Consider the following 16,560-nt stretch of genomic DNA (forward strand, 5'->3'; position numbering starts at 1 on the left):
TAGGAGGGTTATTATTCAAGCAGGATATCTTAAAAATAAAGAACCAATAAAATTGTTGAATTAAAAGTACTTTTTAAATACATATTTTTCCAACTGATAACTGATATCTAGTTATCTTTTTTTTTTCTCATTTAACTTAAGATATTAATTTAAATAAATTGATTAAAGACTATGAAATTTTTTATTTGATTTTATAGTAAATTAAAGTACATTTCAACATTTGCTTCTGGTGCTACAAAGTCAGATTGTCTGAAAATCTCTGCTTCATAACTCAAATGTATTGAAGATTGATGTTATTCCCCCCTCCCCTTTCTCTTTTCAAAACTCAATCGCATTCTGTAAAGCCAAAAAGCGAAAACAATTTTTCTTTACAAAATAACCAAACTGTACACCATGAATAAATATCTGAATATGCTTCAAGCAACTTGAAGCATAAAACCTTTTTCCAAAATTACTGGATTCCTCATGAATTAATCTAAAAATTGTTAATATACTGTAAAGCAGCATGACTAAATCAATCGACGTAGGAGGAGTAATAAATTAAGAGATGACAATCCATTCACTTGTGTTTCTATTATAAAATTTATTTATGAAAGTCAAAAATATTGTAGTTAAAAATAAAATAAATAAAAATGCATAAATTTTATTTCAAAAATGTTCTAAAAAAAAAAAAAAACATTTGAATAACACCGAACGTAGTGCCATTATTAATTGTTGTGGGTTTAGTTTTTTTTTTTTCTATAGTTTAAACATAAATCATTACAGAAGAAAATTTCAAAAAGAAAACCAAAATACACTTCTCCTAAGCCCTAATTGTATCTTTAACAAACATACATTAGATAAAAGGAGTAAATAAGGGGTGGGTCAGGGAAAAAAAAAAAATCCGATCAAGACGTCTTTCAGCCAACCCTTTTCAAGATTAACTTACCCCTTTTCTCTAATTTGTTAAATATACAATTAGAGCTTAAGTGTATTTTGGTTTTCTTTTTGATATTTACTTTAATGGTTTGTTTAAACTAGAAAAAAAAAAAAAAACCTAAATCCTCAACAATTAATAATGCCACTATGTTCAGTTTTATTTAAATGTTTTAAAAAAAATTATGTACTCATAAAAAAATCTTTAAAAGAAAAAGTAACCTCAACCTTGTTACATTTTAAAAACTATTTCAATTGATATTCCTATGGCATAAAAAGTTAAAAACATTTGAATCCATAATTTTAGTTCAAATCTGGACACGTTTTGCATGGGGTGACAAATTTCATCAGCGTTTTCGATCACTCCAGGAGAAAGAACCCCTTCTTGGTTTCTTTCCACCTTATTGGTGTCTGTCATTCAGGTGTTATGCCATAGTCACTACACTAAGCATATCCCTAACTATTTCCAAATGGTCACCCATCAAGTTTAACGTTGCAGTGATCAAATGGAAATCGATGTGTCAACATGAATACAGTGTATAGGACAAACATACTTTAGCTTAATTCTGTAATAGATTATTGCGTGTAAAACTATTCTTTTTATTTAAAATTTTTTTTTTAATATTCTCTTTTAGCCTGAAATAAGTAAAATGGCCCCCAACATTCTTCCTCTGTTGTTCAACAATTTGATGAAGTCTTTACAAAACAATCCGGACAATGTAAATGGAGTTTCTAAAACCTATTTTGCTCTTGATAGAATTTGTGAGAATCTTGGTGAGTCATCAAAATGTATATTGTTTTTCATTAGATTTCTTTATTTTTTAACAAATAATGTGTCACCTGATTTTTTTTTTTTTTTTTTTTTCTTTAAACATTTGTATATGTTCTTTGCTAGTCTTTTGATAATTTTTTTTATAGTCTTTGGGAACCTAAAAGTTTATCTAGATCTGTGCAAGAATAAATGAACATCCATAATCATGTTTGAGAAAATTATTCAAACAAAGGCAAACTGTATGTTCGGTTAATTTTATTGTTATCAAGTATCCTAAGAATCTTTAAAATTCATTTGTAAAAATTTGTAGATTGTGTTCTCAAAGACTTTTCTTTCTAATTGAGCATGTTTGTGCATTTTTATTGCTTCAGAAATTATACTGATTGTTGCTATGCAAAACTCTAAAAGGACCCCCCCCCCAATCCATGCTTCTTATAAATATGTACTAACAATTTATTCTTTATAATTTAAGGTGAAGAGATTCTTCCTTTCCTACCAAAGGTCATGGAACATTTACTGACTATCCTGAAAACTAGCAACAATCTCAAAAACAAAGAAATTGCTATTAGTGTCATTGGAGCTGCTGGTAAGTTCTGAGTGATAATCTGCAACTTGTTGAGGATTTTTTTTTTTTTTTTTTCATTCAAAAGACCAGTAAAGTTGGAGGCGATTACCGTACAGATTTTAAAAGGAATTGGAATATGTAATTATGTTTAAAGAAAACAAAAGCAAAATATATTTGATACAACATCACATGCATTGCATTTAAAATTCTTCAGTTGTACCATGATGATCTTTCTGTAGGGAAGGACTTCTCTTCTGCTTGTTGGGACTTGTGTGGATCAATCTTAATGGACAACATTCTGAAAGTATTCATTTAGCCATATTGTTTGTTTGTATGGCATTCACCCTAAGTGGGTTGAACCAGCTTCCTCCAAAGCAGGAAGTGTCAAGGGAATTTTAAATTCACAGGCGGTTCCCAGTTGCCTGTATATCTAGCCATATCTACTTGATTGTAATTGATGAAATGCATGAAGACATTTGTTTGGAAAATATTAGTGATGAAACCATTCTAATATTTTTTCTTATTCCTAAATTAAATTTATTTTCAGATTACTGCAAGAATCACTGTAATGTGTTCATATAGTTTTGCAAAAATATAAGTACATTTGGGGAGTGTGGGGGGTATGTTGCACTCTTTCTATAATCTTTTCCTTGTAATTGATACAAAGGTGAAACGTTTTTTTTCCGACTTATCCACTTGTGCCATTTTTACTTATTTTTTACATTGACATTTCTTCTGGTGCCATTTTTACCATAATTCATTATGGATTTTTAGTTTACTGTTTGCAATCAATAAATATTTATCATAAATACTTGTAATGGATAATAAACAAAAAAAAATTTTTTTTTAATAATTTTGGAATTGGAAAGTTTGCTAAAATTTTTCTGATAACTCAAAGTTCAGATTATCATTTATTTCCTCCTGATTAATCATCCCAACACTAGAAAATGTTAGATATTTCTTCTTGAGGGGGTTATCTAGAACTTAATTGATGCCAGATGCAACTTTGTCTTTATCTCTCCAATTGTGGGTGATAACTGTTACTGTGATAATTTAATTATCTTTTTAATTCCTGTTTCTGTAAGAGTTAATTCCTTGTATAAAAAAAACAACAAAATATATTATAAGTCTCAATACAATTTAATTTCTCGCAAATCTAATTCATTGTTTGACAATCATTTTCAATGAATCTCTAAATTTACTTTATAACTGTAACAAAATATTTAAAAATCTGATTGGGGAAAATATTGAAATCTTGTCATCACTAATAACATTTTTTTTTTTTTTTTAAATTTATTTATTTATTTTTTTTTTTTTTAAACAAATATTCAAATTTTGGCAAAAATCGATGGAAATTTATTAATATAAAAATTAAAGAAATAATATAAACAGAAAATTCTTTTCATAATTTACCTAAACTTTGTCAACTCGTTTCTTTTTAGTTCAGTACCTTAAGTTCAAACTTAATAGATGCAAAAGTCAGCAACTTTAGTTGCATACATAGCATAGAGCTAAAAGTCTGTTTTAACTGGTATAATTTTTTTTTTTCTTCAATAAACAAATTAAAATTCATTTTTTTTAAATCTATACTCTTTGATATTAAATTCAATAATTGAAAAGAAAATTTTGAAAAAATAAAATTTTAAGTAGATATGTAATGTCTTTTACAAAAATCTAGATGATGATACTAAACCTTATGTCTAGAATCTTTATTCCAATTTTGATAAAAAAAAAAGTTTTTTGATTCTAGAAAATGTCTAAATTTTAAGGCTTAAAGCTTAAGGGGTCCTCAAAACAAATTTAAGGAATCTTAATTTGTCTAGTGACTTAAGCAAATATATTGCAAATCTGAAATATTTGAAATAAGGGGTTATAAACAAAAATTAAAATATTCCAAAGAAACTGACACTTATTAATTCTTGTAAAATTTCACAAAAATCAGATCTGAATTCTCACAAAAGTCCTTAACCTTTTTTACATGAAAGAAAAACTAAATATAGCCCTCATTACCCATCTTTATGCCTTAACAGGTATATTCCAAATTCATAATTTCGTTTAGGAGTGATTCTTATACATATAAACATATACACATACCTCACATTTTTTTTTCAAGTCGGCATGAAGCATCTTTAAGATACCAGTTGTATCTCTAGGAGGGAGGGTTTCATTATAAGGATCTTAAATTAATATACTACTAATAATAGACTAAGCTTATATACTCCCTAACTATTACTTAGAATTTCACCAAATTTAGCATGAAAAAGCTTTTGGAATGTCTGAGCTAATGCAATTAATACTAATCATTATGCTTATATAAAACTTGTACTCTCTTCACAGGAGCTAGGAAAAAAGAGGTTCTTGCGGCAGCTTTTTTTTTTTTTTTTTTTTTTTTTTGCAAAATTAGTTTTAAGTGTCTTGTGATGTATTTTATTTTATTCCAGCTAGTGCTGCTGGCCAAGGGATGCAACCCTATTTCCAGACAATTATCAATGATTTGAACGAGATTTTAAAAGTGGACGATGAAGATTTCCTTACTGTTCATGTTCAGGCAATTGGTAGGTTATTTTTTTCTTTCAATTTTATTTGATTATAAAGATGTATTTTTAAATTCAAATTAAAAAAAATTTCTTTGCAATCACTTTGAACACCTTCTGTGCATATACTTTTATATACTGCACATACTTTTAAATATGTAACAATTACAGGAAACCTTTATAACCACTGATAACCATGACAAATAATACCCTACCTGAGAGCTTTTCCTTGAAACTTCTCGGCTTAACATTCACTGGCAATATGAGCTAGAGCAAGTACATTGAGGACATTGCAGAGATTTAAAGATGGATTCCCTCTAGAAGATTATTCGCACCTGAGAGTATCCTGTATCTCTACAAAGCCACCATTTATCCATGCATGGAGTATTGTCACCACATCTGGGCTGGTGCATCTACACCTAGTCTTTCTCTCTTAGATAGGGTCCAAATAGGAGTTTCCAACATAACTGGTTCCACACTGTCAACTAAGCTCCAACCCCTGTCCCATCGTCATAATGTTGCATCCTTGTGCCTATTTTCCAAGTATTTTTATGGCATGATACTATGAACTCCTTGCACGTGTTCCTCTTTGATGTGCATACCCGTGACAAACCCGCTTAACAACAAAATCACACTCTTTCACTGTAGTCCCTAAAATGCCAGAAAGTCTTCTACTCTAATAGTTTCTTTCCTTGGACAGCTAGACTTTGGAATCCCCTTCCTGTTACCTGCTTCTCTGACTCTGACATGCAGAAGTTTAAATGTAATGTAAACCAGCATCTTGTTTATCTCTCCTAAATATGGTCTCAAATAATAGCACCTTCCGTCTAAGTGCCTTGTTTGGGATGAACATGATTAATAGAATAAAAATGACCATTTCATAATTAATAAGTACTGATGTATTGTTAAATTTCATATGTAACCCCATTTCAGACTTCTGTTTCCAAAGAACTTATTGCAATAATAAACCCAACCAACTTGTATTAGAAAATATTGAAATAACACCAAGAAAAAGAAACCTACTTCGTAATTTGACTAAATGTTTTATTTTTCTTTTAACAGACACTCTGGCAGTGTTGGCTAGAAATATTGATAGCTCAGAATTTTTACCGATCTCTGACAATGTCATGCAAATGGGTATTCATCTAATTGAACAGAAAGATGATCCAGACTTAAGGCGATGCGTGTAAGTAGTTTTACGTCCAAATAATTTTTAACATATTTAAAAAAAAAATATAATTTTAGCAAAAGTCATTTATTTAGGTTTGTATAAATGCTAGTAATTTTTTTTTTTTTTTTTCTTTTTGTTTGTAGTTTTAGGTTTTATTTTTATTGAAATACACGATATATATATATGCAGGAGGATGAATCTCTTTGTTGCGTCAGTTGCTTGGAGACTAGGCTAGAAAGTACCAGCCAAGAATCCATTTTTAATAATTAGCTCAACAGGTGATGGGTCATATACATGGTCAACTACCTGTTTTACTGAAGTACGCTGCAGGAGTATTAGCTAGGAGGTCCACCCTCCCAAGCCTTGCCATTTGGCTTTTGGGTGGGGTAAGTTTATCGCTTGTTACTCGAGGAATACAGATGGGATGTCCAGGCAATTTTTGCTTGGCTGGAATGCCTCTCCTGTTGAGGCGTTGGCTAGACATCCACTTTTGACCTTGTGTCACATCTTGCTGAGGTGAGCAGCAAGTAAATATCTACATGTGAAATATGGGAGTTAAAAATAACAGGAAATCTTATGGATATACTTACTCGCCAGTGAAAAAAAAATATTAGTGTACATCAGAAAATGAAGGAGTAGGATTTTATTAAAAAATAAAATTAATTTATTCAAGATCAGCAAGCAACAAAACTGCATGGTGTCATTATATTAGAAGGGAGATAATCTATGACTTGATGTGAATGTCCGGTACTTGTACAGTTTAATCAAGACATTAAAAAATGAAAATATCGATAAGAAAAAAGGTTATATTGCACGTATCCGTTATGGAATGAAGTTCTCCGGGACAAAAAATTTCACTTAATTTCATCAAGTATTTATTTTTTTTTTATTTATTTATTTATTTTTTTTTTAACAACGAAAAAACAATTTGTTATGATACCGAGCAATAGGCTCAATTTTTAGGAAGAAAAGCTAGTATTAAAGATATGGAGGGAGTGTTGGCACTTTACATTGAGTTATCTCCCCGTGGCGTGTTTAGCAAATTCCATAATTGCTGACTTCAACACGCTCTCATAAGAATGTGTTTCCGCTGTAAAAAAAAAAAAAAAAAAAAAAAAACCTACTCGATCAAATTAAATGAATTTTTTTTTTTTTTTTTTTTTTTTTTTTTTTTTGAGATCTTCAGTCCAAAACAGATACATACAATATAACCTTTTTCGATATTTTCATTTTTGAATGTCTTGAGTAAACTGTACAAGCACCGAATATCCTATAAGTTTATAGACTACAGATAATAAAAAAAATTTTTGTATTAGAATTATACATGCTTATTTTTCATGAAAGTATATTAGCAAGTTTTTCTTGTTTCTTTTTACTTGCCTCCCTATGAGGGCAAAGTTTGACACCCGGTTGGTTTTTAATGTGATGAAAACCCAGCTCCCTAAAAAGGGGCACTCTGGATTGGAATAAAAATAAAATACCTCAGTCTTGAAGGACTTCTCCTTCACTGACCAAAGACAGAATAGACTAAATGTAGCATCAGAACAGATACTATGCTTTTTCCCTGCTAGTTTTAGAATATATCTCCAATAAGCACCATAGTTTTATATATTCTTTGTATTATCAAGTTAAAATGCTTGTTAATCTCAGTATCTTGTAAAGAATTCTTGATTACAATTGATTTAATTAGGCAAATAACTGCTTATATTGAAAGTTGAATTTTTTGAAACTTGTTGAATATTGTTTTTAGTTGGATTATTATCTTCATATACGTTTAGATTCATATTTTTTGTGCCCACTTGCCTTCTTTGGGTGCATTGCTTATTTATGCTGCTGATTTTTTTTTTTTTTTTTTTTTTTTTTTTTTTTTTTGCCCCCCAACTTGTCTTTCTACTTTCCTTTTTCTATGTGCCTAGAATTTAGTAGAATTTCTATGATCAGAACTTATTTCCTAAGGTTTCCTCTGTGGAAAATATTACCATAAGATTGCTATTCTGCAGACTCTGATAGTTTTTGACAACTTCTGTAAAACAAACCTATTGCAAGAAGCCAATACAAAAGCCATCATCCACTTCACCAACACTCTAAATATCATAGCCGAAAAAACTATTCCTAAAAGCTCCCATCACCAATATACAAGAAGCCTTGATATAATAAAAAATACAAAGGAGCAATCAAAGCCAGATGAACAGTACTCAGAAAATTCAATAGCCAACCAACTACAGAAAATTTAGAAATTTACAAAACAAAATAGAGCCAAAGCTTGTTGAAGTATTAAACAAGCTAAACAATCATGGCAAGACCTGAATGAACTAGGTTTAAAGGACAGAATGCCAACATTTATCAAAAAATTACCTGAGTGACAGAACCTTCCAAGTAAGACTAGGAAATGTCCTATCAAAGCCCCCAAAATAGGAAATGGGAGTCCCCCAAGGTGGTATTCTTTCAGTCACACTTTTCAATGTAAAAATAAACAATATAGCTAATAACATAAACACTGGAACAAACTATGCCATCTATGTTGACGACCTCATAAGTTTTAAGGCCAAACACATGAACACGATTGAACGACACCTACAACTATGCATAAACAAAATAAGCAGCTGGGCCACAAAAAACGGCTTCAATTTTTCTCAAACTAAAACCAAATGTATCAACTTCTTCTTACATAGAAAAATGCATCCTGACCCTGAACTAAAAATTAACAAACTAACAGTTCAAGATCAATACAAATATTTTGGAATCATCTTCAACAAAAAACTCCGCTTCATTCCCCACATAAAAGACTTAAGAAAAAAATTCAACTGAAGGATGCAAACTTGAGAGAACTATAGCTCATACAAATTGGGAAGTTGATAGTAAAACAATTCTAAAACTCTACCAAACGCTGATAAGATCTGTTTGACTATGGCTGCTTTATCTACAATGCAGCAAGAAAATCCTACATCAGAGAGCACAACACAACTCACCACCAAGGACTCTGACTAGCACTAGGAGCTTTTCCACCACACCAGTCGAGAGTCTCTATGCAGAAACAAATGAACTTGTACTAGGAATGAGGTGGACAAAATTAGCCCTACAATACTACACAAAACTCGCATCTTACACCTCAAACCCTATATACCAGAATGTTTCACCCCAGACACCAAACTCTATTTAAAAAAAAAAAAGCAATCAAGTCTTACGGTCTTCGCATGAAAGAAATAAGACGAAGCCAAAATGAACATCTCCCAAATCCATTAGTCTTTTAGACTCAAATATCCATCCTGACTATCCAACACCTCCGTAGACCCACCTGAGCAAACAAAACCTACTCTTATATTATTAAACCTCTCCAAACACCTGAAAGCAAACATAATAAAAACTCGTCTTTATGAAAAAATTACATGACATGCCTACCTGACAAATTTTCCATTTTTAGCGCTGAAGCCTCAACACTACACTTGGCTCTAAATATTATAAGCAAACAATCATAACATTTTCTGGACTCTTTATCAGTTCTAATTTCATTAAAAGAAAAGAACACTTGCAATCCGCTAACAAAAAACCTATTAAACAGACTTGATTACCTTAAAATCCAAAAACAAATTATTCTATGCTGGATCCCAAGCTATATTGGCATCCTAGGGAACACAAAAGCTGACATAGTAGCTAAAGAATCACTAAACCTGGAAATTTCCAAGATAAAAATCCCCTATATTGACTTACCATAAATCTATGCATCAAAACAAATGGCAACAACAATGTAACACTTATACAAAAAACAAGCTACAAGAAATCAAACCCACACTTGGAAAATGGAGTCCCAAATCTAAACTAAATCGGAAAGAGGTGATCATTACAAGAACAGGGCACACAAATACCACTCATCCTTTCTTATTGAAAGAAGAAAACCCACCCGAATGCTTACTGTCAAACATTTCCTAATAAACTGCACAGACTTAGCCCCCTTACGCCAAAAACATTACAGCAGTAACAATATTAAAGATCTCTTCGAAAATATAAATGAAAAGAAAATTCTAAATTACTTGAAAGAAGTAAATCTTTTCTCCAAAATCTACTTTTCAAAAGAAAGTTTTTTTTTTTTTTTTTTTTTTTTTTTTTTTTCAACCCCCAATCCTTTAGAACCCCCCCCCCCCAAATACCACTTTGGTTTTAAATGATCATGCAGCTGTTGATAGGCCAATAAACCGAACAATCAATCAATCAACTGAAAACTTGTCACAAATTGTCCCCATAAGTAATCAAATTTTGTTCATTCCATTTGTTCTTAATCCTTTCATAATATCCTTCATCATTTAACTGACAATCTATTCCATCTCATTAAGCATTATTCTGAAGTAGTTTTTTTAATTTATGGTGACTTTGAGTATAAATATTTTAAAAAAAATTTCTTTTTTACATATTTGATTATCTGATATTGGCTGTCCTTATAAAATCTACATCAATAAAATGTGTAAGTTTAACGAATCTACTTAAAAACTACTGGTCATGTAAGACTGAAATTAACAGGAAGTAGTAATCATACACCAAATATGATTTCTAAAATCTTTGGTTGAATAACCCATACAGAAATGTCGAAATGCAAAATATTTATTTCAACTTGCCAACATATTTCTATTTTATTTCTGCACATGCCTAAATTCAATTCATTTCAAATTGTTTAATATTAAATCTTTCTCCGCCAGTTCTCAATAGCTGCATCGGTAGGTAACGTGTCCGGAGCGCTAAATATTTTGAATTCGATTCTAGCTGATATCACCCAAGTCATTTTTAAAAAGATTTTTATTTATGTATTTTTTTTTTTTTTTTTTTTTTTTTTTTTTTTTAACTTTTGAAATCTCTACTATATATTAAGTACAGTATAATATTTAATAGACAATTGGCTCCGTAATAATAGAGAATCTGCATGAATTAAAAATATTTAAGCATATTTTACGACCTGGCAAGATCAGCTGACCCCTGTTAGTTTGCATAGCTTAATATTAACCATCACTTTAAGTATGACATTATCATTCTTTTAAAACTGTTGCATTTAGATTTTGTGATAATAGATATTCACATTTACCATGATGCCTTGCTTGTCAAGTAATTATTTGTAAAAGGACAAAGGTGTATGCTCAGAATTTTGTAGGTGTCATTAGTCCGGGTTAAAAGGTAATTACAAAGGTTGAAATATATAAAGGAAAAAGATTTGTTGATCAATTGCTCAGAAATAATTTTGACTGATATCTACTTAGATTCACAATTTGTCTTAAAGTTCATGAGACATATTTAGGCTCTAATTAGTTGAGCATTTTTTTTTTTTTTTGCGTTTTCTGAATAAGAGTTTGTATCTGGTTTTAAACAGTTGAAATTTTACTGTGCATTGGTTATTTTACACATTTAAATATACTCTTTATTATTTTTTAAATTTTGATCTTTTGCTAATAGTAATCTATGTTTTGAATTTGTTTATATGGTAGGTTGATATATATATTTTGTTTAACTAACCTAGCATGTGAATTGTTTGTTTATTGTACAGATCGTGATTGTCTACTCCTTGTCTCTATTCAAATTTTGTGCTTGATTTTTATACTGACGGTAACATGAATCATGATTTTGGTCAATGCTAACAGTCTTCTAAATAAAATTATGACCCTGAGTTTTAAAATGAATAACAATATTTTGTGAAGTTAAAATATTTGCTTTCTTGACAAATGACAATTTTTCAATCTGACCAGGAGTCCTTTCCAACCGACTTGAAGATGATCGCTCTGTTGGGCTGGGTCTATCCATTTTAAACCAACAGAAACCAGACTCTCCATACTTTGCCTGGGTGTTTGGAGGTGTATGCTGAGCAAAAAAAGGTCAATTTTTTAAAAAATTTGACCCCTATTATAACCCCTTAACATTTATTGTTTTGGGCTCAAATCAAGTTAAGTTAGATCCATATCCAAGGAACCTATATCTAAAATTTCAAGTGTTTAGACCCAAAATTGTCGGAGTTTGGTAGAGTTCTCAAAGATCAAATCGTTGAATTTTGACCCCTTAACAGTGAAATTTCTGGACGAAAACTGATCACATCCATTTTCCCAAATCTCCGTACCCTGTATATTAAATTTCAAGTCTGTAGACTAAAAATTGAGTTATTGCGTAGGGAAATGTATGCAGACACACAAACAGGTTCACTTTTATAGATATATATATAATACCATTCGGTATGGACATGACAATGGAAGACCAGATAAGAACGAAAAAGTTGAATTTATAAGACCAAAAAATCCAATGATCGCCTTTCAGGGCTCGTGGTGCAGTGGATAGAAGCATTGAATCTCTATGCTTTCAGGTGAGCATTGTTTGAAGATAACAGTTTCATTAGCCTGCCAAAAAGAAAAAAGCAGATTACAAGAGAAACAAAAAGGAATTATCCCTGCTCTTCAATGAAACTTGCATTAGAGAAAAAATTCTGCCTAAATATACATAATATATATACATATTTAATCTTACTAAAAGAACAATATACCTTAAGCTGAACGAAACGAGGTATAAATATCTACAAAGGGATAATAGTTGGATTTTAATAACTTTTCATGCCATAAATTCAATAAAAATTTTTTTTTGCATGTCATTTTAGTTTGGAAACCATTTAAAATTTTGCTTGATGACAAAAAAAAATCCGTTAAACTCTTGATATCTTAAAATGACAAATGACTTTATATTATTTTTAATTGTGTTGATCTTAACTAACAAAATACAAATGAAATGACTGGTTTTCTTTCAAAAAAAAAATGTTTTGCTATTTTCTAATTTTCAGCTACGGTTTGTTTGCCTCTATGTCTGTTCTATTAAAAGGAGAGATGTCAAAGTACCTATCTACAATTGTACCAGTTATTCTAGATTCTATCAAATCGTCAGAAGGTGTCCAGGTAAAGTCCTTTTTTATTTTCCTTTTTTTTTTTTTTTTGATAACTTTGTTTTAAATGCATTTTTATTACTTATTGTGTGTGTATGTGTGTATATATATATATATATATATATAGTAATATGATTGATAATTAAAATTAAAAATCGGTTTCATAAGGAGGAACACAACAAAGTCAATAAATTGTACGATCATTTCAGAAACCATGTTTTTATTGAGATAGACATTAAGTCATGGACAGTAATTTTAACATTTTCTTTGAAACAGTCTCCTCATCAGCAAAAATATTGGGTGTTTTTTTTTTTTTTTTTTTTTTTTTTAGACACCAAAAATAAACCTAGCATTTTTTAAGGTGGATGTATCTTATGTTTCACCTTTTAAAATTCGTAAGCATCATCGTCTTATTACATTAGCTACATTTACCACCCAAATGAATGCTTTGACGATGATGCTTATGAATTTTAAAAGGCGAACCATAAGATACATCTGCCTTACTTAAAAATGCTAGGTTTATTTTTGGTCTTTAAAAAAAAAAAAACCCATATTTTTGCTGATGAGGAGACTTTGTTTAAAAAAACTGTTAAAATTATTGTCCAAGACTTAATGTCTATCACAATAAAAACATGGTTTCCGAAATGATCGTATAATTTATTGACTTTGTGTTCCTCCTTATGAAACCGATTTTTAATTTTAATTATAAATTATCAATCATACTAAATATTAAAATAGCTCTAGGATATATGTCTATTGAGCTTATCTGCATTACAACAAGCACTGTTTTTCTTGTATTTTAATTACATTAGTGATTTTACTATTACATTAAAATACACTCTGCTCTTTAGACTGTTGTTCTAATCCCCTTTAAATTTATATATATATATATACACACACACACATATTTGGCATAATCATGTTGATACATTGATTCTCGCCAGGTCATCAAACTTAAGCTACAAGGAGTCTGATAAGTATCAGATGGGTGACCATTTGCGAATGCTAGGGTACTGTATGTACTGCGCCGGGACCTAAAAATTCCTGGGTTTATATCTGAGGGCTCATTTAATCCAATGTGTGAGGTAGATGCCCCCTCAGTTGTTAAGACATATCTAGGAGAAGGAAACTATAAAAAAAAAACCCCAAAAAAACAGGTCTGCTCTGTCCTGTGACAGCCCTTGCACACTGAGATTAGCAGTTGTACTAAAAAGTTGTTGGTTCTGCACAAACCATTCATCATTAAAAACAATCTGTGTGGATTTCCAAACAACTTTGTTGTGGTGGGCCTCGTACATCGAAATTGATGATAGTATCATATCTATATTATATTTCTGTCTATCTGTTTCACTTAGAAACTAAACTGACCTGGATTAAATTTGGTGTGGACCTTTATGATGCAGCAAACTAAGTATTGTGGTATCCATTTCATGCATAGTAATGAAATAGATTAGGCACCATAATACCACATTTACTCTAGAAGTTTTGTATAAAGTACTGGTTCTAACAGGCTAAAAAGCCTAGTATATTACACATTTTTTTTTCATTTCGACAATCTGGAGGAACTACTTTCTAATTAATATTGAAACTATGAAGGCAAATATAACTGAAAAGAAAAATGCTACTTCAAAAGATTTTAAAAACTTAAAGTAAGTTTTAAGTTTCTAATAAAGCCTAACATCACAAGTGTATTTGAGAAGTTTTATCACCGCATAATCAGAAGGGCCTGGCATATAAAATCAACAGTATGTTCTTCAATAAGACAAAGGCTTGTTTGAATTGAATGTTTCTGTTTAGGGCACAATTGAGCCATGATGCTTGACTTTTAAATTTTAAACTTTAAACTGTATAAAAATAATTATATAAGATCAACAGTAGGTTCTTTACAGTGCAACATGGACTAAATCACTGGGGAGGCATGTGAAATTTCCTCCTGGTGCACCACAGTGTGTCCCCAACTAGAGCAGGCAAGCAATCAATAAATTTGATTGAAAAAAATGTGCAATTTCAGATATGGAACATTCGTTAATCCTCATTTATATTTAACTGCTTGACAAACGTTTATATAGCTTTATTTGCCTGTGTATGCAAATCACATTTAAGTCGGTCTAACTTGGTTCAAATTTTGTAGAAGAACTATTATTTGAATCCATTGCAAATCACCTGGACCTGCAGTTAATTGTAGGATTCCATAATGAGAGCCATGTTTGAATGGAAAAATTTGAAGGTGACTCAAAGATTTTGTCTCTTGGCTGGCAAGATTTGAAAAAGGAAAGATGTCGCTCGGTGACTTTCTTTTTTAATAGACCTTTGTATAAATCTCTGAGTTTGTAGAAAGGTAAGAACATGGGTTCCTGAAAATGCATAACGTTTTATACATGCATTGATAATTAAAATGATAAAGATCGATTTTATAAAATTATCCCATTTCTTTGGTTTCTTGTAAATCATAAACATCCGAAATTCTATTTAATATTTTCTGATTGAACTAGCAAGGTTACTGCTGGAGCACCTCTCTCTCTCTTTTCTCTCTTTCTCCTTCTTTTTCTTCTCCACTCATCCCATTCCTCTCTAAGTAGACATGCATACAAAAAGACAATTCTCCTTTATATAATACTTTACTCATGGAATAAGTCAGCATTTTATTTCCAAAAAACTGCCCCCACCCACTATCCTCACCCAGTACCCCCTGATGAAACCCGGCCTAGTTGACCTTTAGAGACTGAATAATTTTTTCTAAATTTTGAATATTATTCATTCAGAATAACGCTAATCAGGACGATACTTTATGGGCATTTGTTTAGTAGTTACGAACTTTTACCTGAACATACAAACGTGGACAACTGCCCTTTATATAATTGGATGGCCTTTTCATACATGCAAAATGTCTTTCCAGTTGCAATATAAAGAGGATGTTGAAGATGCACCAAATGCTGATTTCATAGACATCGCAGAGGAAGAAGATATTGGAAGTGAAGATACAGATCCCGAAGATGAGGAAGATGATGAGGATGACAAGTTGTGTGTGTAAGTACTTGTTGCTCTTCTTTTGGACGTTTAATACTATGTCACTGGGCATATGTGGGGATAAGAATGTGTTGGATAACAAAAACCTTAGGTGGAGAGAATGATTGCTGGTTCAAGAGATAGCCTCAGCAAGTAAACGAAAGTTAATAATAGCACACAGTTTCCAGAAAATTGTTTTCTCATCTTCTACATGGACCCACGAATGGATCATGAGGGATAGGGCGGACATAAAATGGGAGCTATATATATATCACATCCTTTCTTTCTTTTTCTCTTTTCTCTCTAACAAAATCCCACCTTTAAAGTATATGTATATCGCTTATTTCTGTAATTTGTTATTCTATTCTAAAGCTAATAAAATCTCCATTGAAAGGAAGCTAAATTAATGAGACTAGAAAGGAGTATCAGCTGCAATATGTATAGGGGAATTATACCATAACTTATATAAATATATTCAGGCCCTTATACTAAAAACATTACATGTCTGAAATCCTTGCAAGCAAGATCTGTCGTTGAAAGATTTTTTACAAAATTTTTACAGATTTTTAGCTACTACTAACATGATTACATTTATGGTAATCTAATTCACACAAAAATACAATGTTCATTTTAAAAACAAACCATTTACATACATAAAGTGGTTTAAATGGAATGACATTTCAAGCAAAACAGATAATAAGC

The 16,560-nt window shown here is 30.9% G+C and overlaps 1 protein-coding gene across 1 annotated transcript in view; it reads left to right on the forward strand.

Moving 5' to 3' along the window:
* LOC145256428 (importin-4-like) overlaps positions 1–16,560 on the forward strand; it is a 91,135-nt gene that overhangs the window by 54,866 nt on the left and 19,709 nt on the right. Inside the window, exons 15-20 of the mRNA XM_080115360.1 lie at positions 1,551–1,689; positions 2,160–2,273; positions 4,694–4,807; positions 5,849–5,972; positions 12,754–12,865; positions 15,749–15,879. Of these exons, the coding sequence (XP_079971486.1) occupies positions 1,551–1,689; positions 2,160–2,273; positions 4,694–4,807; positions 5,849–5,972; positions 12,754–12,865; positions 15,749–15,879 (734 nt within the window). The remainder of the gene's footprint in view (positions 1–1,550; positions 1,690–2,159; positions 2,274–4,693; positions 4,808–5,848; positions 5,973–12,753; positions 12,866–15,748; positions 15,880–16,560) is intronic.

The sequence above is a fragment of the Euprymna scolopes genome, chromosome 1 (genome assembly GCF_053919585.1).
Source record: "Euprymna scolopes isolate OS-2025 chromosome 1, ASM5391958v1, whole genome shotgun sequence".
Lineage (NCBI taxonomy): Eukaryota > Metazoa > Mollusca > Cephalopoda > Sepiida > Sepiolidae > Euprymna > Euprymna scolopes.